Raw genomic sequence first — 26,207 nt, 5'->3', positions numbered from 1 at the left:
TTGCTGGTAGTTTATCAGATTTAATGAATAATTAATTTCATCATTATGCAGCATTATTTAGACTTTTGTTAGTTGTTTATCCAATTATCTTTCACAAAATATCCAAGGAAATAGACAATTTTCATTTTAGATAATATTGCAAAATTAAAACTATGCTATATGAAGTCTCAGTGATGAATAAAAAAATGTAAACACATGAGACATAATGATGCCAATTCTAATTTGGAAATATAAAGAGCTGGGTATTATTTGATATCCTATATTCCTAGAAAGAGTTATGAATCTTTAAAACAAAGCTTAGTTTAAGCATTGTATTATTAGTTATACATAATTTCTAAAATGAAAATGAAGTGGCTCATTTTAATATATGGTTCTATCCAAAGTAGAAAAAAAGACATTGTATAATAAACATACCTGCACTCCAGTGTTTGTAGCAGCACAATTCACAATTGCAAATATGTAGAAACAATCCAAGTGCCCATCACTACATGAGTGGATTAATAAAATGTGGTATATATACATACCATGGAGTTCTACTCAGCCACAGAAAACAATGATGATCTAGCACCTCTTGTATTATCTTGGATAGAGCTGGAACCCATTCTAATAAGGAAATATCACAAGAATGGAAAAACAAGCACTACATGTACTCACCATCAAGTTGGTACTGATTAATCAACACTTACGTGCATGTATGGGAGTAATATTTATCAGGTATTGGGCAGGTGGGATGGCGGAGGAGGGATGGCTATATTCGCACCTAATGGGTGTGGTGTGCCCTCTCTCAGAGATGGGCACGCTTGTAGCTCTGACTCAGGTGGGGCAAAGGAAATACCTGTAACCTAAACGTTTGTACCCCTGTATTATTTTGAAATAAAAAAAATTGTACAAAAATAAACATTTTCTACCCACCTCTATTGGAGAATCTGCTTCAAGTTCTTAGAGAGAGTATCTACATGGAGGTGGTACTAGGAGTCAATGAGGCTCTATAAATCTTTGAAACGCTACTCTGAGCATAGGTAATCTAGGGTACCCACACTGCCTTTTACATCCTTGGGAAAGCTGTCACCTGGGATTGGTTCCCTAACAAGGTCTCCCTCTAGGAATTCAATTCAGTGAGAAACCCTGTGAGTCAGTCCTCTTTGTGGGACTCTGAGCCTATATTATTGAAGTGATTCAATTCCAGGACACCTGAGGGAAACAGTGGTCAAAGTGTTTCTGTCAAAGTAACTTATTTCCCTTCAGAGATTCATTGTACCACAAATGGAATATGTGAGATCTAGGAACTGATGATGGTCTAGCAGCCAAATTAAGACACATTTTATGTGTAAATAATATTCTTACTGTGCCACTATCTTTCTTGGCTTCCCCACTACCAGTTTACCTCAAAGTATAAAACTGCCTAAGTCATTACTTAAGGAAATTTGGTGACATGGATGTTAAAAGAAGGATGTGTTCTCCAAGGAACAATTCTCTTGTACTAAAAGTATTTTCTTACTCTTGTCTTTATGCTTGCATTTCAGGAGGGAAAACATAGAAGACAACCACCGGAGAAGAGTCAGAGTGTTTAGCTTATTATTTAATGTGTCTATAACTTTCCTGATGGATAAATGCAATTTTTTTAAACACTGGAGATGTTAGGTATATATTTTTATGCATGTGATGATGAATACAATTATTTAGAAAGGAATACGCCTTGGCTAAATTCTCTTCTTTATGGATTATGTCCTCTTTGCGGATCACATGCTCTACCTGGTGATGGTATCTCCAAGATCTGCCTACTGCAGGGTCCTTTGCATACCTGTATGGCTTTTCTACAGCTGTTCTGGTTTCACCTTGTGTATTATCTGTGTCTTATTGCTCTTCCAATGTAATCAATCATTTTTACTGTGATAATGTGCCTCTTTTAGCATTGCCCTGCTCTGATACTTACCTTCCAGAAACATTAGTCTTTATATCTGGAGCTACGAATTTGCTTTCTTCCATGATTACAGTTCTAGTATCTTATTTCAACATAATTTTGTCCATTCTAAGGATCCTTTCATCAGAAGGAAGGAAAAAAGCCTTTTCTACCTGTGGTTCACATATGATGGCTGTCACAGTGTTCTATGGGACACTGTTATTCATGTATTTACAGCCTAAAACCAAACACTCCTTAGATACTGATGAAATGGCTTCTATGTTTTACACACTGGTGATCCCTACGCTGAATCCCATGATCTACAGCCTGCGGAATAAGGATGTGAAGGATGCCTTAAAGAAAATCATGGCAAATCCTGGTTCTTCCTGTAAGCTAATGTAATTTTAGATGTTATAGAAAACAAAGAATTAGTTAAGATAAACCGCTTTTATATAACAGAAAAGAAAGGTCAGGGGGATGACTTACAAGCTTTACAAGAAATCCTAAAAGTTAAGAAAGCTAGAATTTTGAGATTTTAGGATTTCTTTTTAAATTTTGGAATTGAAAAATAAACTTAAGCTCTTTGAGTTATGAAGTTAGTATAGGGGAAAGAAGTTATCACTAACTTCCCCAGGAGTAAATAGGTAAATAGTTTGAAAAAAATACTTCCAGAAGTTAAGAAAAATGATTTTAAAAATGATTTAAAAAAAAAACGATTTTAAAAAGTTAAAAAAAGTTTGAATGAATAAAAAAAGTAACAGGAGAAATATAGTTGATATTTTTTATTCTTTGATATCCTTTTTTGTTTATTCCTGGATATTGTTAGGTATAGTGGATCAATACATCTGGAAAAAATATCATTATATATGGTTATAGTCTCTTTTTACAACCACAGTCACTAAAATTAAAATGATAATAATATTAAAAATAAAACTCCCTATTTCTCAACATTGTTTTAATGATAAAATGTGTACTACCAGTTAATTTATACTCTGAATGCTCTGAATGCTAGAAGAAGATTTAAATTATTTTTCCTCTTATTATAATTTATTCAATTTATTAATCAGAGACACAGAGTACCATTTTGGACATACATTGACACTGGATTTGATTTATTAAACTAGTGGATTTTGTAAATTTTTTATTTCTCCTTATGCTAAGTATTATTCTTCTTTAGTGTATAAAATAAATGATCTGTACTGTGATATTATTAGATATTTGGATAACAATTGGATAACAATTATATATTGGATAACAATACACATTCATGAAAGTTGCTTATATCATTAGAGAAAAATATAGTTTGTTTTATAAAATTTAATTGAGTTTTCTAATAGCTCTCAATCAGTGAATGTGCAACTAAATCTGTTGTACAACTCTATTAGGAGACACTAAGCTTCATGAGGGATTCTGACATTGAACCATAGGAATGAATCTTAACAAATAAACAACTATACTAGAAAAGATATATTAACATTCTCTGTGTATGTTTACCTTATTTATAAGTGTGTTTCAGTGTAGAAAAGTTTCTTTAAGTATAGGAAAAAATCTTGTCATAATAATTATGAAATATGAAAAGAAATATGGAAGGATGGACAAAGATTTTGGAATAGGACTCTCCTTTAATTGTTCCCCACAGAATCAGCAATTTAAATCAATATTCATACACAAAATTACCTTCACAAGAGCTAAGGAAATAAAGTCAGAATAAATAGCACCTGTTATAGCATAATAAGAAGAGAAGACACATTTGATAATAGCCATGCTGAATAAGTGAGGGGATACATCCTCATGGCTTTCATTTGCATTTCTCTGATGATTAGCAATGCAAATTTTTTAATATACATGGTGGCCATTTGTATGTGTTCTTTGGATAAATATCTATTAAGGTCCCCTGCCCATTTTTAAATTGAGCTATTTCTTTTTTTTTAATATTGAATTTTATTGAGTTCCTTATTTATTAACCAATTAACCCCTAATTGCACATATAGTTTGCAAACATGTTCTCCCATTTTGCAGGTTCTCTTTTCACTTTGATGATTGGACTCTATGCTGTGAAAAACTTTATTAATAGTTTGATGTAACCACATTTATGTACATTTGCTCTTATTTTCTGTGCTTTTGTGGTCATGTCTGGAAAAATCATTGCTCAGACCATTATCATGAAGCTTACCCCTATGTTTTCTTCTAATATTATCATAGTTTGGGTTCTTAAATTTAAGTCTTCAATCTATTTTGATTTTTGTACCATGGCAAGACATAAGGGTTTAATTTAAGTTTTCTGCATGTGAATATTGACTTTCCCTATGTCATTTATTGAAGAGAATGTCCTTTATCCATTGTGTGTTCTTGGCACCTTTGTTAAAAATCAGTTGGTTGTAAATGGGTAGACTCAATTTAGGATCTCTATTCTATTACATTGGTTTATGTGTCTGCTTTAACCCCGATACCATGCTGTTTTGGTTACTATAGACTTGAACTATATTTTGAAGTCATGTCATGTGATGTCTACAGCTTTGTTCTTTTTGCTTAAGATGACATTCTCTATCCAGGGTCTGTTGTGGTTTTAAGTGTAAATTTTACTAGTTTTTGTTTGTTTGTTTGTTTCTGTGAACAATGCCCCTGCTACTTTAACAGTACTACTTTACATCAGATCTATAGATCTCTTTAAGTAGTATGGAGATTTTTCCAATATTAATTCCTTTAATTCATGAACATTTGATATATGTCCACATATTTTTGTCTTCTTCAATTTCTTTGATCAATGTTTTAAAGATTTCAGTATAGAGATACTTGAATTTCTAGATAAATTTATTTCTAAGTATATTAAATTTTGTAGCTATTAATGATAAGGTTGTATTCTTGATTTTTTTTTCAGATGTTTTGTTGTTAAAATATAGAACCTCTACTGATTTTGTCAGTGAGGTTTGTCCAAAACTCAGGGTCAATGTAGTCAGCCAATTGTCATATAGGCCAGAGATTGAGTCCATTTTGCAGGGGTTATGGGTTCATGAAGCTCAGACCTCAATCAGGAGGAACTGGCCTGTATTCATGGGCCATGAGGTTCAACCAGGTGCTAAATTTCATTGAGGTAATTGTATTGTGGACCAAAACAATATCCCATGTTCACTTCCCTCTCTTTTTCCTAAGGAAATGGTATTTCTTTCCATAATGTGCTTCCTGGTATTAGGGGAGAAGTGATGTGGGTGACATCAAATTGTTCTTCCCACTATCTTCAATGTGTCTTTTCTTATTTTTATGCTATAACCAAGTGCTGTGAACATTCACTTGGTTTCTTTAGCTCTTGTGAAGGTATTTTTTATAGGAATATTTGTTTAAATTGACAATTTTGTAGAGGACAATCAAAGGACAGTTGTACAATAGATTTAGTTGTATGCTGACTGATGGAGAACTATTGGAAAACTCAATTCAATTTTATAAAACAGGGCCGGGCGCTGTGGCTCACGCCTGTAATCCTAGCTCTTGGGAGGCCGAGGCGGGCGGATTGCTCAAGGTCAGGAGTTCAAAACCAGCCTGAGCAAGAGCGAGACCCCGTCTCTACTATAAATAGAAAGAAATTAATTGGCCAACTGATATATATATAAAAAAAAAAATTAGCCGGGCATGGTGGCGCATGCCTGTAGTCCCAGCTACTCGGGAGGCTGAGGCAGAAGGATCGCTCGAGCCCAGGAGTTTGAGGTTGCTGTGAGCTAGGCTGACGCCACGGCACTCACTCTAGCCTGGACAACAAAGCAAGACTCTGTCTCAAAAAAAAAAAAAAAAAAAAAAAAAAAATTTTATAAAACAAACTAAATTTATTCTCTGATATAAGAAACTTTTATGAACTTGGATTAGTAAATATCTAACAATATCACAAAGCAGAATATTCATTTTGCGAACTAAAGAATAATACTTAAGAGTAAGGAGAAATAAAACACCTTTACAAAATGCTCTAGGTTTACAAATCAAATCCACCATGAATGTGTATTCAATATGGTATTCTGTGTATGTCATTAAAAATTGTATAAATTATATTAAGTTGAATAAAATAGTTTAAATTTTATACTGGTTAGCATTCAGAATATAAATTAATTGGTAGTATATATTTTATCATTAAGATAATGTTAAGAAACAGGTAGTTTTATTTTCAATATAATTGTGATTTTAATTTTAGTAACTCAGTTGTAAAAAGGTAGCTTAACCATGTATAATAACATTTCTTCAAGACGCATTTATCTACTCTACCCAGCCATACCAAGGAAGAAGCAAAAAAGGATATTAAATAATAAAAAATATCATCTATACTTTTATTTTTCCATTTTTTTCCTTCATGCAAACTTGCAATCTTTATTAAAAGTTTTAACTTTTTAAAAATATTTTTTCTTGACTTCTAGAAATACTTCTTTTCAAATTGTTTACCTACTTACTCCTGGACAAAGTTACTGATATTTGTCCCCTTATACAAATCTCTGAACTCAAAGAGCTTAAATTTAGTTTTCAATTCAAATATTAAAAAAAAAATCTAAAATCCCCAATTCCTAGCTTAATTTTCAGTATTTCTTGTAGACCTCTAAGTCAGCCACCTAAGCTTTCCTTTCTGTTTTATAAAGGCAGTATTTCTTAACTAATTCTTTGTTTACTTATAACATTCTAAAATTACATTGGTTTACAGGAAGAACCAGGATTTGCCATGAATTTCTTTAAGGCATCCTTCACATCCTTATTCCGCAGGCTGTAGATCATGGGATTCAGCATAGGGATCACCAGTGTGTAAAACACAGAAGCCATTTTATCAGTATCTAAGGAGTGGTTGGTTTTAGGCTGTAAATACATGAATAACAGTGTCCCATAGAACACTGTGACAGCCATCATATGTGAACCACAGGTGGAAAAGGCTTTTTTCCTTCCTTCTGCTGAACGGATCCTTAGAATGGACAAAACTATGTTGAAATAAGATACTAGAACTGTAATCATGGAAGAAAACAAGTTTGTAGCTGCGGATATAAAGACTACTGTTTGTGGAAGGTAAGTATCAGAGCAGGACAATGCTAACAAAGGCACATTATCACAGTAGAAATGATTGATTACATTGGAAGAACAATAAGACACGGAGAATACACAAGATGAAACCACAACAGCTGTAGAAAAGCCATAGAGGTATGTGAGGGACACCAGCAGAAGGCAGATCTTGCGAGATACCACCACCATGTAGAGCAGGGGATTGCAGATGGCCACATAGCGGTCATAGGCCATCACAGCTAGCATGATAATCTCAGATACGATGAAAAGCAAGAACCCTCCCAATTGAGTGGCACATTCATAGTATGAAGTAGTTTTTTTCTTTACTAAAAAATTGATCAGCATTTTAGGAGCAATGACAGTAGAGTTGCCAAGGTTGATGATAGCCAAATGTCTGAGGAAAAAATACATGGGGGTTTGAAGTCGAGGGTCAACACTGGTGAGGATGATGATGCCCAGGTTCCCTGACACAGTCAGCCCATAGATCAGCAGGAAGACCAGGAAGAGGGGAATCTGGAGCTCTGGATGGTCTGAGACACCTGTGAGAATAAACTCAGTGACCCGGCTGAAATTTTCAGGACCCATGTAGGATTTAGGGAATTCATCTGTTTAGGAAAGAATAGAAATGTTTACAGACTTTAAGAAATTATTTTCTAGCACTCCCATTAGATTGCAAGAGCATTTCCTAAGAAATATTTGCTTGAATTATGAATGAATCTAGCTCAGTTATTAAACTCAAGGTTCTAGGTTAATCAGTAAAATTTGTAATCATTTGGGAGAGAGAAAGAGTAAATATAGAAAATTAAGTGTGATAGCTCAAATAGATGGTCTTGCATCATTCAACATTTTCAGGATGTAGCTTTTACAATCTTATTGAATTATGAATATATTCTTAGCTTGTAAACATTTGAAGCCATTATTTATACTTTATGTCCTTTGCATTGAGAATTAGAAAGAGTTGAGGTTTCTATATGTGCAAGAAATCTAATGTCTCCTTGAGATTTTCTAATCTGAGACTTCTTAGTTTTTCTTAAGAATAGATTATTCTGGTACTATCCTACCACATTTTTTTATTCTGTCCTTCTATAATGTGCATTAGATGTATGCCAAATTCATTCAGTCTAACATCCATGTTTGCTCACCACTTTTTGTCATTTTTATTTCATTAACTCAGAGAAAAATATATGAAGATATACTCTCAGGATTATTTTTCAGATTATGGAGTCTCTTTTTTGCTTTTAATAAATAATATCACTGAAAACTGTACCATTTTTGCAATTCCTTGACATTGTGCTTTACCGGATTCTCGTACAAGTTTCTACAATTGTTCATAGTTTCTCCATTGTATTTTATTTTGATTATATTTTTATTTAAAAATTTTATATTACTTTTATAACTTACAAAATCTATCTTGTCTTAGCTTTAGTTTTTATTGATATTTTTGATGTTTTTCATTATTATAATAAAAATAAACATTCCTATTGTTTAGAGTTTCTCTGATAATTATAATGCACATATTTCCATAAATTTACATAGTATTTTCAAATAGCTGAATATTTTCTGAGATTTTTTTTTAAAGGATGATCACTTGACCCTAATTAAGCTTGTTAGAGTCCCTTTGTTGTAATAATTGATAATTCCAGTGTTCAGCATCTGTCCCAAAGAAATCCAGTCATAGTGCCTTATCTAAAAATTCAGAGTTAAATGCCAAACAGTCAAGACTGTATCATTGTAAATGTCTGACTGGTAAATATCTAAAGCTGTGGACATTTTCCCTCATTCCAAATAGGCTAATATAGAAAGAACAATGCCGAATTATTTTTCTGTGAGAAAAAATGAAGCAAGTGACGGTGGAAATAGATTCAAAGACATAGGACGAAATAAATACTTAAAATTGTTAGTATGTCATATCAGTTTCTTCCTGACACCACACGTCATCCCCTTTCTTGGTTTCTGTAAGTCGTCTCCTGATTTATTTATTTACCACATAATTATTGAATTTCTACTCTGGGCTAAGCAATATTCAGGCTTCAGTTAAATTGCTTAACCTTCGACTCCTGAACCTGCTCTTCCAATGACAGAGAAGAAGCAAGGATCTGGTCAAGAAACATGTAAACATGATAATTGCAGATAACAATAAGTATAATAAGTAATTTAAACAAGAAAATACATTAAGATAACCTGGGAGAATAATTTCATGTGGGATGCTAAGGAAGGACTTTCTGAGAAGTTGACATTTGAATTCAAACCTAAAGTTTCCAGAAGGAACTAGCCATTTAATGAATAACATGAAGAACATTCTAGGATTACAGGCAAAGGTAAATATGTTGAAAATGCTCCTCTGACATATAAAATACACCATGACTTTTTATTACCTTACCTTCTCTGGTTTTGAAGTTTTTCATTTTCTGTCTGCAGCCTTCAGTCTCTCCACGTCTCCCTTGGCATCAACTATCAGCCAGTGTTAATGCTTCCAAATTGTATCCGCTACTCTGATTCTACTGAAACCTAGTATGTTACTGGCTTTATGCTTTACTTTTAAATGCAGTATTTAAACTTTAAAAGCAATGATTTTAAATCATGGACATCATATTCATTCTCTAATATTCTCTTTCAAAGCTACAGATTGTGTTATTTGCTAATTTTTATGTATAATTCCCCATCCTATGTATATTCCTCTTCTACTTCGTTAAGTCTTTGTTAACTCTGTCGTTGACTCTTGTATCCTTCCTGGTCACTATGTGATGGTTCTCTCAGGTAGACAGGTGGAAATGCCAATTAATAAGGTTTTTTGATTTATTAAAGTGTGTAAATATAAGCAATTTCTAGAATAATGGGAATAAGCTTTTGTGTCACTTTTAATACATTTCACAATCAGGTCCAAATTACTTTTGTAATCAGGCTACCCTAGCAGGTACACATTATAAGTGTGTTTTTATCACTGACTCTCTGTGTCCTTACACATATTGATTCTTCTGATATTACTCCGTTTTTTGTGTGTGAAAGATAATATCTCTGAAAGAAGTTTGCCCACTATTTTTAGCAGTGGCTCCATGAAACACAAAGTGGAAATAAACATATCGTCAAGTGGAGCCAATATACTTGAGTTTTGCAGTATTCGAGAATGTTGTTACTCATTATTCTCTAGGCATTTTCAATCTTTTTAATAATACTAATGATCAAATTGGTACAAAGACAGTTGAGTTATCTTTAAATTATTAATAACTCTAGTGTTTTGCAATCAATGGGTAACAATATTAGCCTTTAAAAGGTGTACTTTAGAAACAGTTTCCATGTGCTTTGCATTCTTTTTTATTATAAAATTTATGGTACAAGAAAAAGAAAGAACACTTATTTTTGAACATTTCCCTTTAGGTCAGTTGAATGAAGGGAAACCCAGAAAATGAATATTTTCCTTGTGAGTTTTGTTTTTTCCTTGCTAACACAGTAGATAGAAGTTGTGTCCTATCATCCCAGGGCTATAAGGTTCTAAGTTTCTTAAAGTCGTACTCGTGCTTATACAAGTATCTTTCTTCAAATAGAAGACTTCTTTCTGATATCCCATGGAAATGTTTCTGATATTTTCTTAATTAAAATGTTGGCAGATTTATTTATTGTAAGATATACAGTTTAAACATGTTCTATTAATACATTGATGATATATGCATATGTTTGTATATGTATATATACAAATGCACACACATGTATATATCAGATTTAATGAATAATTTATTTTCTGGATATGGGGCATCATTTAAACTTTGGGTAGTTGTGTATCCGGTTATATTTTATAAAATATCCTAGGAAATATACAATTTTCATTGTAGATAATGGTGCAAAATTAAAACTATGCTATAAAAAGTCTCAGTGAGGACTAAAAAAACTTAGATAGTTGAGATATAATGATGTCAGTACTAATTTGGGAACATAAATAGCAGGTCTTACTTTATATCCTATATTTCTAAAAACAGTTATGAATCTTTAAAACAAGCTTTAGTTTAAGCATTCTATTATTGGTTATATGTAATTTCTAGTGACTTCAAAATAAAAATGAAGTGGCTGATATTAATGTTTGGTTCTACCCAAAGGAAAAAAAGACATTCTATAATAAATACATTTACACTAGAGGGTTTATAGCAGCACAATTCACAATTGCAACGATGTGGAAACAACCCAAGTGCCCATCAATGCATGAGTTCATTTATAAAATGTGGTACGTGTATACCATGGAGTACTACTCAGCCACAAAAACAATGGTGAACTAGCACTACTTGTGTTATCATTGATGGACCTGGAGCCCATTCTACTAAGTGAAGTATCACAAGAATGGAGAAACATGTACGCACCATGAATTTATCACTAATTAATCAACACTTATGTGAACATATATTAGTAACATTCATTGGGTGTTGGGCAAGAAGGAGGGTGGTGGAGGGGATGGGTATATTCACATCTAATGGGTGCCATGTGCACTGTACGGGGAATGGGCATGCTCGTAGCTCTGACGTGGGTGGTGCAAAGGCAATATGTGTAACCTAAATATACTTGTAGCCCTGTAATATTCTGAAATAAAAAAAAATTATATAAAAATAAATACCCACCTGTAATGGAGCATCTGCTTCAGATTCTTATTGAGAGTCTCTACATGGATGTGGCAGTAGAAGTTGACAAGATTCTATAAACCTTTTGAGACCCTAACTCTGAGCATAGGTAATCTAGGGTATTCACATTGCCCTTTTTGTCTTTGGGAAAGATGTCATCTGGGATTGGTTCCTTAACAAGCTTTCCCTCTAGGAATTCAGTGAGAACCCCTGAGAGTCTTCTTTGTGGGAGTCTGAGCCTGTATCATTGAAGAGATTCAATTCCATGACACCTGAGGGACACAGTGGTTAAAGTGTTTTTGTCAAAATAATTTATTTCCCTTCAGAGATTCCTTATAGCACAAATGGAATATGTGAGAGCTGGGAACTGATGGTCTATCAGTCAAGTTAGGACAAACTGTATCTGTAAATAATATGTTTATTGTGCCACTATGTTTGTTGGCTTCCACACTGCACTGCCTCTTTCCTTCAAAGTACTAAATTTGCCAAGTCATTATTTAAAGAAATTGAGTGATGTGGATGGTAAAAGAAAGATGAGTTCTCCAAGGAACAATCTTCATATATTAAAGTTGTTATTTTACTCTTGTCTTTATGCTTTCATTTCAGGTGTAAAGGCTCTATTTCCAAATACATTCTTAGGGACTGGGGGTTAGGGCTTCAGTATATGAATTTGGAAGTGGACATAATTCAGCCCATAACAAAAGAGACTGAAAAATAAATAAGAAAGCCAACTCAATAATGGTAATGTGACGTGAACTGAGAAACATGTTTACTCCAAACCTCTCACTAGAGACCCCTAAACAGTTAAAAAAATGAAAATCTAGATTCTGGAAATCTGTTCAGAAGAAGTAATGCAAGTTATTAAAACATATAAATATAATCTTCATAAGATTATTATTCAGTGTAGTGAAATACTGGAAGCTGAATGAACAGGTTGGACATTTGTTGAGTAAATTATAGACATATATTTAGTATATTATTGTGTATTCTTTCAAAATTTTATTTATAGGAATTGTATAGAAATATAAGGGAAGTTTCTGAGAGACAATCTGCAAACATTATTAAAAGAGTCATATGTTACTACATGGTCACTTGTTTATGTAGAATCTAAAACATTCAAACTCATAGAAACAGAGAGTAGAATGGTGGTTGTGAGGTGGGGACAATTGGAAGATTTTGGAAAAAAACCTACAATGTTTAAGTCATGCAAGATGATTAAGGACTGGAGATCTAATATCTAGTTTGATTATTAAAGTTAATATACTGTAGTGTGTACTTGAAATGAGCTGACAAGGTAGATTTTAAATGTTCTCACCACATATACACAGAGTAGTGAACTATGTGAGATGATAAATGTATAAATTAGCTTGATGATGGTAATCATGTTGCAGTGTACACATGAAAAAAAAGTCACGTTGAACACCTGAAACATATACAGTTTTTATTTTACAGTTATAACTCAATAGACTGAAAAAATAAACTTAACATATTATATTGATTTTTGCTCAAGCCCCAACTATTTACACACAATAAAATGCCATGTGCATATGGATGCCATTTGAAGACTGTTATTTCTTTTTTTAATTAAGAGAGTATTTTCATCATCCCAAAATATTTCTCAATGTCACTTCAGAGTGAATTTACCCATTACATTAATATTTCCCAAGCTATAATTGATGTGATTTCCATTACCATATTTTAGTTTAAATGTTCTAGAGCTTCATGGAAAAGGAATAATACTATGTTTTTCTCTCATTAATTCCCTTCAAATTCATCTATGATGCTGCATGGACCAGTAGTTCATGTCATTTTGTTGTTGGCTAGCATTCTATTTTAAGAAAACATCAGAATTTATCTTTTTATTTGTTGATGAACAGTAGAAATATTTCCATTTTATATTCTTTTGAATAAAGCCTTTAGTAAAATAAATATACACATATTTTTTCTGTTCCTTATCATTAGCCATTAGATAAATGAACATTAAAATCACAATAAGATACCAGTTTATGCCAGTTCCCATTTCTAAATTAAATATTTAAAAAAAACCTTTCTATAACAAATATTGGCAAAGATGTAGAGAAAATGGTATTGCATTGCTATTGGTAATGTAAAATGCTAAAGTTTGTAAAGGTAGTTTCTTCTAAATTTAAATACATATTTGCACTATGATCTAGTTATCTACTCTTAGATCTCTAATCAAGATAAATTGATGTGTATGTTCACAAATATTCAGGTACAGGAGTGTTTATACTAGATTTTTTATAAAAGCAAAACTCAAATATACATCAATAGAAGAATGGTTTAAAAAATTTGGTAGATTAATGCAATGCAGTAGTATGCAGCAATATAAATATGACATGGATGAAGTTCAAAAGCAATATGCTGTTAAATTAATACCTCCCAATTTGTTATTTTTGCTTAAGATTTCTTTGCTATATGGGGTCTTCTCTGGTTCCATATGAGGCATAGAATTATTTTTTTCTAGATATGCAAAAATTAATGTTGGTATTTTAATAGGGATTGCATTGAATCTGTAGATCACTTTGAGTACTATAGACATTTAACAATGTTGATTCTGCTGATGAATGAGCATGGCATGGCTTTCCTCCCGTTTACGTCCTCTGCTATTTCCTTCTTCAGTGTTTTGTAGTTTTTCTTTAGAGTTCTTTTACTTCCTTAGTAAAATATATTCCTAGGTATTTTATTTTCTTTGTTGCTGTTCTGACAGGTATTGAGTCTTTGATTTGCTTCTCAGTTTGACTGTTGTTGGTGTATAGGAATGCTACTGATTTCTGTACGATGATTTTATAACCTGAGATTGCTGAATTTGTTTGCCAATTCTAGTAATCTCATGGAAGAATCTTGGGGTTTTTAATATCATTAGCAAAGAGCAATAGGTGGACCTCTTCTGCCCCCATTTGGATGCCCTTGATTTCCCCCTCTGGTCTGATTCCTCTGGCTAGGACTTCCAGCATTATGTTGAATGGAAGTAGTGATAGAGGGCAACCTTGTTCCAGTTCTAAGCAGGAATGCTTTCAATTTTTCCCCATTCAATATGATATTGTCTGTGGGTTTGTCATATATGGCTTGTATTATTTAAGGTAAGTCCTATTTATACCTATTTAGTTATCATAAAAGGATGTTGAATTTTGTTGAATGCTCTTTTTTGCATCTATTGAGAAGATCATATGGTCTTTGTTTTTGCTTCTATTTATGTGCAGAATTACATTTATAGATTTGCTTATGTTGAACCAACCCTGCATCTCTGGGATGAAGCCCACTTGGTGATAGATTATTAGTGATAGATTATTTTTTTGATAAACACCTGAATTTGGTTTGTTAGGATTTTGCTGAGAATTTTTGCATCTGTATTCATAAGGGATATTGGTCTGTAGTTTACTTTTTTTGTTGTTTGATCAATTCCTGGTTTTGATATCAGAGTGATGTTGGCTTCATAAAATGTGTTGGGAAAGATTCCTTCCTTCTGGATGTTGTGAAATAGTTTCTGCAGGATAGGCACAAACTGGGATGCATCAATTTACCAGAATTCAAACTATTCTACCAAGCCATAGTAACTATTACGGCATGATACTATCACAAGAACAGAGACATAGATAAATGGAATAGAACTGAGAACTGAGATATAAAACCATCCTCATATAGCCAACTAATCTTTGACAAAACAGACAAAAACATACACTGGGGAAATGAATCCTTATTTAATAAACAGTGCTGGGAAAATTGGATAGCCACATGTAGAAGACTGAAACAGGATCCAAACCTATCACTTCCTACAAAAATCAACTGATGGTGAATAATAGACTTAAACCTAAGGCATGAAATTGTAAGAATTCTAGAAGAAAATGTTGGAAAAATTCTTATAGACATTGGCCTTGAGAAAGAATTTATGAAAAAGACCCGAAATGCAATCACAGCAAGAGCAAAAATAAATAAATGGGACCTAATCAAATTAAAAAGCTTCTGCACAGACAAGGAAACTACTGGGAGAGGAATCAGACAACCTACAGAATGGGAGAAAATATCCATATGCTACACATCCAATAAAGGGATAATAGGAAAATCAGCAAGAAAAATCACACAACCCTATCAAAAAGTGGGCACAGGACATTAACAGAAACTTTTCAAAAGATGATAGACTAATGGCCAAGAAACATATGAAAAAATGCTCAACATCTCTAATCATCAGGGAAATGCAAATCAAAACCACAATGAGATATCACTTACCTTCAGTGAGAATGGCCTTTATCAAAAAGTTCCAAAACAATAAATGTTGCAAAGGCAATAACATATGTAACCTAAACATTTGTTCCCCCATAATATGCTAAAATAATACACACACACACACACACACACACACACACATACATATATGCAATATACTGAATGAAAGAAGCAAGATCAGTAGAACCAATTAGGCAATTCAATGAATATGAAACCCAGTAACCAAAAAAACAGATCTAAGGATAGGAATCAGAGCAGTAGTCTCCTAGGTATGGAGAATATTTTTTTTTTTTTTGTGGGTTAAAGTATTGGCAAAATTTCTCTATGATGAGAGTAGTTTAAGGTGTGGGCAAGGGGCATAAAACATAATGGAGTTTTTATGTTTGTTTGTTTGTTTGTTTTTGTTTTTCATTTCTTGGGGTTTTTTGGTGTTCAAAATGCTCTATGTATTGAATTAGGTGTTAAATACAAATGAAAAAATGTTTTTTCAAAACTCATTACTTTGGTTGGAAGAGTGCATGCTTAAAATACGATGAGAATAGGGGTTTACTATCTTTGTGTAAAATTTACTTTCAATAAGGTTGAATTAATACTTACAGCCATCACATTGTTGTGGGTCTCACTCAGGAAACACTACCACTGATGAAATCATAGTCATACACACTACATTACAATAATTTTTGTAAGTTTATCATATGAAAGGATAAGGCATATATATCATTCATTTAAGGATAAGACTTTAATTTCAAATATTTCAGTTATTAGTTATGTGATTTTAGGAAAATTGAATAGTTTAAGCTTGGTGCCATCTCAGTATGAGAATACTAATGTCTTACATATATGTGCTAAATAATATATGTTAAACTAATGCCTAGCACATATTTTATTTGAATAATAATTTTGAAGGGAAAAAATCCTATGTGATAATGATAATGTAATTTGCAATTTCAACATTAGTTTACAACTGTTCCACATTTACCTAATTTAAAACCTTTAACCGATGTCAAAATATTTTCATTTGTTATTTTAATAGTTGACTCTGTGTAAGGGAATGGGTGAGTTTCTTTTCTTTTCCTTTCTTTTTTCTTTTTATTTCAGCATATTAGGGGGTGGGGTACAAATGGTTAGGGTACATATATTGCCTTTGCCCCACCCAAGTCAGAGCTTCAAGCATGTACATCCCCCAGACATTGCATAGTGTCCATTTGGGTGTACACTGTACCCACTAAGTGTGTATATACCTATCCCCTCCTCCCCTCTCACCTGTCTGACACCCAGTGAATGCTACTACTATATGTGTACTTAAGTGTTAGTCAGTTAAATCAGTTAATATCAATTAGATGGTGAGTACATATGGTGCTTGTTTTTCCATTCTTGTGATACTTAGTAGAATGGGCTCCAGCTCCACCCAGGATGATATAAGAGGTGCTAGATCACCATTGTTTTGGGGATCTGAGTAGAACTCCATGGTATACATATACCACATTTTATTAATCCACTCATGTATAGATAGGCACTTGGGTTGTTTCCACATCTTTGCAATTGTGAATTGTGCTGCTATAAACATTCGAGTGCAGATGTCTTGATTATAGAATGTCTTTTGTTCCTTTGGGTAGATGCCCAGTAATGGGATCACTGGATCAAATGGTAGTTCTAATTGTAGCTCTTTGAGCTATCTCCATATTACTTTCCACAGAGGTTGAACTAGTTTGTAGTCCCACCAGCATTATATGAGTGTTCCTATCTATCCACATCCATGCTATCTTTTATTGTTTTGGAACACACACACACACACACACACACACAATACATATATTTTATTCTCGATATTATGGAGGTATAAACATTTTGGTTATATGTAATGCTGTTTGTCTCATCCAAGCCAGGGCTACAAATGTACAAGTGTGAACCTCCCCTATACAGTGCATTCTGCTTCCATTAGTTGTGGGTTTACCCCCACCCCAACCAGCACCCAGTGAGCATTACTATCATGTGAACACCTTAGTGTTGGTCAGTTGGTCCAATTTCGTCTGTTGGACACTTTTTGATAAAGGCCATTCTCACTGGAGATAAGTGATATCTCACTGTGGTTTTGATTTGTATTTCCCTGATGATTAGAGATGATGAGCATTTTTTCATATGTTTCTTGGCTATTAGTCTATCTTCTTTTGAAAAGTTTCTGTTTATGTCCTTTGCCCACTATAGGGTTATTTGAAATTTTCTTGCTGATTTTCCTGAATTCTATATACAGCTTCTTTACAACATGTAGTTCTCCATAGAACTCTACAGATTATTTATGTTGTTCTGTATCTTTCCTTGAGATGCCTCTTACATTTTCTCACTGGAGAATATATAGAGTGTCTTAAATTCGTGGGCACATTGAGACAATTTCTTAAGTCTCTCAGATGATTTGGGCATAACAATCTGAAAGAATTACATACTAATTTTTCATAGGGCATCACAAAGAGTGATAAAAACCATATATTTTCTACCCCCCAAAATAGTAATTTTTTTGGAGATGAAAATTTTATTCTGCATTAAAGCCATGAAGATGAATATAGTTTATTGTTGAACAATAAAGAATCAGCTAACACATGTTTAATTATAAGTTGTAGGGAAGTGAAGATACTTGTTCTTATAGGGCAGAAAAAACATGGGAAAATTGTGGCCCAGAATTATTTTTCTAAATTCATTTTTACAAAACATAATGCCAAATATTTTTTTAAAAAGGCTAAATAACTCCAAGGCAAAAAAAGGAAATTATGCCAAAGCACATCACAATGAAATTTCTCAAAACTGATGATAGAAAAATTCTTAAACATAGCCAGAGATAAAAGACATGTTATAAAGAAATGAATAAATGACTTGCCACTAATTTCTTGGCAGAAACAATACATGTCATAAGACATTAATTATGTAAGCCTATATTTATAGAGTCAACACAGATATCCTTGGTCTGGGCAATGGATACATTATCAAATATTATGTAAAATTTTTTGAGAAAGTTATTCTTCCATTTACTTGTGAATTGTGTGTGTTGAGAGGGTGGGTATGAAATCTTTGCATGATATTGTGTGACCGTGATGCTGACAATGGCAGTAATAGTGATTTCCATTGTTTAGTGGTATTGCATAATTTGTTTATTCAGTCAGACATGATGCATGAAATACTTTTAACTTTTCCTAATGAAACATTCTGACAATAATTAACGGATATCTAAGAGACTCTCCCTTAGGCAATTTGTGCAATTTGTGTATGCTTGAATCAGATTAAAACTTACACACAATGAGTCTCAGGGGGTAGAAAAAAACCCTTAAATTTGTCTGTAATAACCTGTGAGGACTACAGCAGTAAGAAGCCAAGGCAAATTCTCCGTTGAGGTAAGTAGAAATACCAGTCTTTGAAAATTTCTAAGGACATAACTTGAGGTTATCACCAAAGATCTTGAAAGTCCCTATGCTCTGCAAAACTATTTCTTTCCTTGCAATATACAGTTATGTCCTCAATTGGATTAATGTTCAGGACAAACCAGTTATACAGTCTTCAATATTTGGTGTTCATTAATTTTTCTACCTTAGTTTTCAAATTAACTTCATGCTTCAGTCATCTATTTTAACAAGTATATATATATAAGTATATATATATATATATATATATAACAAGTATATATATATTTAACAAGTATATATATATGTATATACATGTATATACATATATATATATATATATATATATATATATGTATTTACATATACTTTAGCCTGGTGCCCTTCCTGTCACAGCCTTTATTTCATATCTGTGCAGAGTGTCCTTCATGGATAGGTGGCATGCTCTAGTGTTTATGAGGATATTTTCTGAAGGTAGGAATGCTATACTGTTTATGAGAACATTTTATGAAGGTAGGATGACTTTATTTGAATCCTAACTCCATCACTTATAATTTGAGATACATTTATTAAGTTATTAAATTCTCTGTGCCTCAGTCTCCTTGTCTTTTTAATGGGTATGGTATTACAAACTACATGATTTAATATCTGTAAAGTGCTTAGAAAATCCGCTGGCACAGAATGAGTTCCTTCTTATTTTTGATACTAATTTATATTCTTGTTTCTGCCGGGTCTATTTTTCATAACTCTCCATTAAGTGTTCACGAACAGACAAAACGTGCAGGTCCTTTTCATGCAGATGAGAGATGTATGATTCAGAGATCATCAGAGGCAGTTACTCAACAGCCAAAAAGGACAACTGTGGCAAAAGCAGACTACGATATTATTTAAAAAGTTCTAAATATTACATAGTATGGCATAAAATTTGTATTAGATAAACAAATTGAATTTATAGTTGGACGTATTAAACATATATTTATTTGACGAGCAGAGGTTTCTTTTTTAAATTTGATTTTACTTCAGAGTATCACAGGGGGTATAAATGTTTTGGTTTCATACATTGCTTTTACACAGTTTAAGTCAAAGTTATAAGTGTTTCTGTCACCCAGATACTGAGCAATGTATGCATTAGGTGTGTATTTACTCATTCCCTCCTACTCCCCCCCACACCTACTTGATTTCCGATGAGTTTTATTTCCATATGGGCAAGAGGCTTCTTAACTGCTGACTGATTCATTACCTCATCAATAGTTTGGAAAATCTGTTATTCTATTGCTTCTTTAAACATTTTGTGATGATTGGCAATAAGGTAAAGTTTGTGGTTTAGGTATAGATGTTTGCTTTACAAATTGCTTAAAAATGTTAAAAGCTGAAATAAAATTCATGGCTAATTTCATGTCCTTAAAGTGGCTTGGAGGTCAAAAAAACTAGCTCATAGTAGCTGCATCACAACACTCACTTCAAGATATCTTGCCCTTCTAAAGCAACTTTAATAAAGCTTCAGTGAATGTGAGTGTAGATATGGGTTTTGACCTGATGGGAGGAGGAGTCTCTACTGAGAATTTGGGATAAAGAAATTTTCTTTATAGCTAACACATCATCTTTTCAATTCACTTAGGAGATAGTGCTTCAAATATAATTAGTATTGATTTTATACCTTAACAGGTTACCAAGATGAACCGTATGGAGAGACGCAATCATACTGCAGTGACCAAGGTGACAGAATTTATTCTCATGGGGATCACAGACAACCCTAGGCTGCAGGCACCACTCTTTGGAATCTTCCTCATCATATACTTAGTCACAGTGGTGGGCAATCTGGGCATTGTTATCTTGACCCATTTGGACTCCAAGCTACACACCCCCATGTACTTTTTCCTTAGGCACTTGTCAATTACTGACCTTGGTTACTCCACTGTCATTGGCCCAAAAATGATGGTAAACTTCGTTGTCCACAAAAATACCATTTCCTACAATTGGTGTGCCACTCAGCTAGCATTCTTTGAGATTTTCATCATTACTGAACTGTTTATTCTATCAGCAATGGCCTATGATCGCTACGTAGCCATCTGTAAACCCCTTCTCTATGTGGTCATCATGGCAGAGAAAGTACGTTGGGTGCTGGTATTTATTCCCTATCTCTACAGCACCTTTGTGTCACTACTCCTTACAATTAAGTTATTTATGCTGTCCTTCTGTGGCTCCAATATCATCCATTACTTTTACTGTGACTGTCTCCCTCTGATATCCATGCTTTGTTCTGACACACGTGAATTAGAACTGATCATTTTGATCTTCGCTGGATGTAATTTGCTCTCCTCCCTCTTGATTGTTCTCATATCCTATATGTTTATTCTTGTGGCCATTCTCGGAATGAACTCAGTGGAGGGGAGGTACAAAGCCTTCTCCACCTGTAGCTCCCATCTGACAGTGGTGGTCGTGTTCTATGGGACATTATTGTTTATTTACCTGCAACCCAAATCCAGCCATACTTTCGATATTGACAAAATGGCCTCTGTGTTTTACACCTTGGTGATCCCTATGCTGAATCCATTGATCTACAGCCTAAGGAACAGAGAAGTAAAAGATGCTTTAAAGAGAATATTAACTAATCAATTGAAAAGTTCTGCTTAGTATCTTAATATTCAGTTGTATAGTAGGGGTCAACAATCTTAGTTTAATACTCTGTCAAACAAATTAAAGCATCAAAAAGTAGAAATATTTTACCTCCTTAAGTTTTCCTCCCTTTCTGGACAAAACACTTTTATATCTTCTCCACCTCTATGAAAAAAATACTGCAGCCAGGTGATATAAGCCCCAAGTGACTTTCAAAATAATATCAGAATCTATATTATTTATAAGTAAGACAAATCATCTCAAATTTTTGGTTGAACTTAGACTTGTAGAGCTACGGGGGGAAAAAAGGCTTAAATAGTTAAAATGGAGCAAAATGAACCAGAATATTAATAATAGATATTTTATAACAGTCACTGGGTATTAAAGACAAATTAGAATGGACCATGGAGAATATGTAGTCTAGGCAGGTGGCATGAAATAAGTAAATATGTATTTATAACTAACATGCAAAGACTGTTTTAAAAATCTGGGCTAAGTAGAAAATAAAGCATGCTACCTCGGAAAGGGCTTAACAACCACATTATATCATGGTCCCTGCAACTTTTTCCTACTTGAGAAGTCATCAGCAGCATTTTTCTTAGGCAATAAACCTTAAATTTTTGTTTCATTTTAATATCAGCATACAACTCTGGGGATTAGAACAATCACTTTGTATTTATCCATTCCTCAATTGATAGACATTTGGTTGTTTCAAGTTTTTTTTTTTTTTTTTTTTTTGGACAACACAAAGAAACATTGGAATAAATAGCCTTATGCTTATAAAATGATGTACTGGTGCTTTTCATTTCTAAAATGAATGTGTTTGTATTTCCCCACAATTTAATAATGTGCTGTGGGGAAAATGTTTTGCATACATACATAATAATTTGAAATATTGAAGAAAGCACAGAGGAAAAATGCTATGCATTGTGATATTTTCCCAAGGAGTATTTAATTTTTCATTTTCCATGAGAAGAGACAAACATTTATTTCTGTATCATTTTTATGGTGTGAGGGTAAAATTTGCAAAATGCAATAATATGAGCTATTTGATGCTATAGAAAAAATATGAATGGTTCTTAAACATTCTCTTCTTTTCTACAGAAAGCTTATAATATTCCAGACCTCACTGGACACTGCCATTGTCACTAACAGCCATGAAATACATATTCTCATCATAATTATAATGATGAGTAGTTGAAAAATAAGGATGTCAACCTACGTGAAAATCTTTCTAGTATGTATACTTCCTCAACTTCTTCCCAGAGTTAGAACCTTTAGCTTTCTTTGGTTTGTTTTCATTCTATGTCTAATTAATGGCTTGTTGCACCAAAAGGGTTTACATAGGAAATTGAAATATATCTGTATTAACATTTAAATGTCAAAAGTTGCAAAGCCCCAATAATAGGATTGCATAAACTCAGCCTCCAGTTATTTCTAAAAGTCCTCGAGGCTGATTTCCTACATGGGCTCTGCAATGGATTTCTTCAATTCTTACCCCATGGCTTCTTTATTCTTAACACAAAGACACATTCTTTCCTGAAGGAATTTTCTCACAGACACAAATATATTTGCATGGAAGAGGCGGTCTTAAGACTGGAAAGAGTTAACAGAAGAGGCACTATCTGTTTTATCATTTTATCCTAAGAATCCAAGTGTTTCATTTTAAATTTAACACCATGGGTTGAACCCAAGGCACAACTTTTAATAAAGCTCAATTTTAAGTAAGGCATCAAATTTTAATATGAATTTTAATATCTGCTGCCAAAAGAGACTTGTCAGAGTGGACAGGTCTAAACCTAGCCTAAACATAGCCTAAACCTAGTGCACAGTCAAGGTGCCCCATGTCTAGCTTCTGGTCTACTTCTATATAGCACAAAAAAGATTCAGAATAGCCAAGACAATCTTGTAAAAGAACAAAGTATAACACAATACAGATTTCAAGACTGACTGTAAAACCACAGTACTCAAGATAATGAAGCATTTTATAAAGATAGGTAAATAGATTAGTGGAACAGAATAAAGAGTCCAAAATACATGTACATATGCATATTCAATTGACTAGTCATTAAGAAGCCTAAGTGATATAATGAGATTCAGGTCATATATAAATATCCCTACAAGTGAATAAAGGCAAACCTAATAAAAACAAGAAAAAAGATGTAAAAAGATTCTTCACAGAATAAATATTAATGGTCAATAAGTACATGACACAGAGAACATCTTTAATTATCAGGCAAATGAAATTATAATAACAATGAGATATTACTTCCTGCCCACCTGTTTTGGTAAAAGTAAAAACATCCCATTACCAAGAACCAAGTATCAAGTTGTTAACAAGTATCAGTTTATATTTTCATGTCCTAAAATGATCATATATTGCTGATTGGCATGTGCAATGGTACCTTACTTTGAAAAATATTTTGGAAAATATTAACTTCAATAAAGTTAATGTATGATTACCATATATTTCAGGAATTTGCCTTCTGAATGTTTACCCAGGAGGAATGAACACATGTCCAGAGAAATATGTGTATACTTATTTTACTAATAGCTTTATTCAAAAGAGTACACAATGGAAATATTTCTACTGTTTATCAAAATTAAAAAAGATAAATTTTGATATGTCCTTAAAATAGACTGCTAGCCAGCAATAAAAGGACATGAACTACAGATCCATGTGGCATCATGGGTGGATTTCAGGAGCATTAACCAGACACACACAAAGTATTATTCTTTTTCCATGAAGCCCTAGAACAGGTAAACTAAAATATGGTGATGGAAATCACATCAATTGTAGCGTGGGGAGATAGAATGGGGACATTTACTCCAAGAGGACATCAAGTAATATTTTGGAGTGATGAAGATAGACTCTTCATTAGGAGATGAAATAGCAGTTTTCAAATATCTTCCATGCACATTGTTAGGGACCGACCTTCCACAGCCCCACCAGACAGAAAAGCAGAGACATCGAGGATGCAATCACACAAGAGGAGGTTTATTTTCTGGCTAGCCAGGGTCCAAGCCCCAGAGCACCAACGCAGTGGCCACTCTCACAGGCAAGGACCCCGACCGGAACAACGGCATGCCTTTTATCCCCATGGTGCACAAGCTGCGCACAAGCCGACTACGCATGGATCATGCGTTGACCTTTAAAATGATTGGTTGCCCACTATTGCCTTTTGAAATAATTGGCGGGTTGGTTGCCCTCTATTGCCTGATAGGCCAGTCGCCTGTGCTTCAGTGACCTCATCCCATAATTCCCCTTACAGCGGTGTAGCAAGCAAGCAATGACCAGAAGCAAAGGTTTGCCGTTAGCTCATTGCCCCACCCAAGTGAATTCCCGACAAGTAGAAGAATTCCTCTGCCCTTCCTCTGTCCTACAAATTCCTCTGCCCTACATTCCCTCCTTTCTCTAGGTAGCAGACGAGCACTCCTGCTCGTCCTCAAGGTCTCTTAGGTGCTCTAGTTCTATAGCACTTGACCATAGCTGCTGATATTGTTGTTGCAATACTAGTAGCTGGACAGTGTTTATCCGTTCTTTTACAAAAGCTACTAGTCTATTAATTACACATGGCGCAAAAGTAAGGACTAAGATTAGCATAATGAGTGGGCCTAGTAGGGTGGATAGTAGCGTTGTTAACCAGGGGGAACTGTTAACCCAAGACTCAAACCAACCTGCTCCTATCGCTCCTAAGCCAAAAAGAGTAGCCAGGGTTATGGCTGTGATGGGCTCTCTTTTTCTTTTAAAAATTAGGTTGGTGACTCTTCACCCTACTATGCCCTCATACATTGTCTCCTCAGTGTGGTATATTATTTTTGGGAACACTAACACCATTATACAGTAATCTTTAGACCCATGTAAGGTTATGGGGTTGGTGGGGGTTCGGGGCGGTAAGTACAGCTGTAGGTCTCTATCCCAAAAACATTGGACCAAAAACACAACATCCCCAAAACACAATAACCAACCCCCCACCGCGACCCGTCCATGTTTGTCACCCAGTCAATCTTTAGATGCCACAACCCCGGTCCAAGTCTGTGTCAGTGGTCCTGGGCTGTTGGCGCCACTCGGGTCAGTCTGGTCTTCAGAGGATTCTTCGGGTCTGCAGTTGCTTTCCACTGGTCCTGGCACTGCTCCTGGTCTTTTTTATTAGCAGGTCTCACGTGGGAGTGGTGTAGCCAGGTTGCTACTATTCTATCGGCCTTAAGAGCAGTGGGGGTAACAAGAATAATTTGATAGGGGCCCTTCCACCTCGGCTCGAGGGTTCTGTTGTTATGCCGTTTCACCCACACCCAATCCCCTGCTGGTGTGGGTGAAACGGTGTCCGGCACCCTCCTCCTCAGGCCGGTAGATAGCACGGAGGGCCGGCCATACCTGACTGTGGACACGTTGCAGAGCCTGCACCGCTTGCAACACTTCTTTGGGATGTCCCAGAAGAGCCT

The 26,207-nt window shown here is 34.2% G+C and overlaps 2 protein-coding genes across 2 annotated transcripts; one reads left to right on the top strand and one right to left on the bottom strand.

The window, feature by feature from the left end:
- Positions 1 to 6,556: 6,556 nt before the first annotated feature.
- LOC105861260 (olfactory receptor 8J3-like) lies at positions 6,557 to 7,504 on the bottom strand. The gene has a single exon (XM_012746651.1). The coding sequence runs from the start codon at positions 7,502 to 7,504 to the stop codon at positions 6,557 to 6,559; it is 948 nt and encodes a 315-aa protein (XP_012602105.1).
- A 13,318-nt stretch (positions 7,505 to 20,822) lies between these two features.
- Positions 20,823 to 21,782, top strand: LOC105861302 (olfactory receptor 8K1). Its single transcript, XM_012746691.3, has one exon. The coding sequence runs from the start codon at positions 20,823 to 20,825 to the stop codon at positions 21,780 to 21,782; it is 960 nt and encodes a 319-aa protein (XP_012602145.1).
- Positions 21,783 to 26,207: the final 4,425 nt, after the last annotated feature.

The sequence above is a fragment of the Microcebus murinus genome, chromosome 4 (assembly GCF_040939455.1).
Source record: "Microcebus murinus isolate Inina chromosome 4, M.murinus_Inina_mat1.0, whole genome shotgun sequence".
In the NCBI taxonomy this organism is placed as follows: domain Eukaryota; kingdom Metazoa; phylum Chordata; class Mammalia; order Primates; family Cheirogaleidae; genus Microcebus; species Microcebus murinus.
The sequence above is the reverse complement of the archived record's forward strand: the minus strand, read 5'-3'. Positions and strand labels throughout refer to the sequence as shown.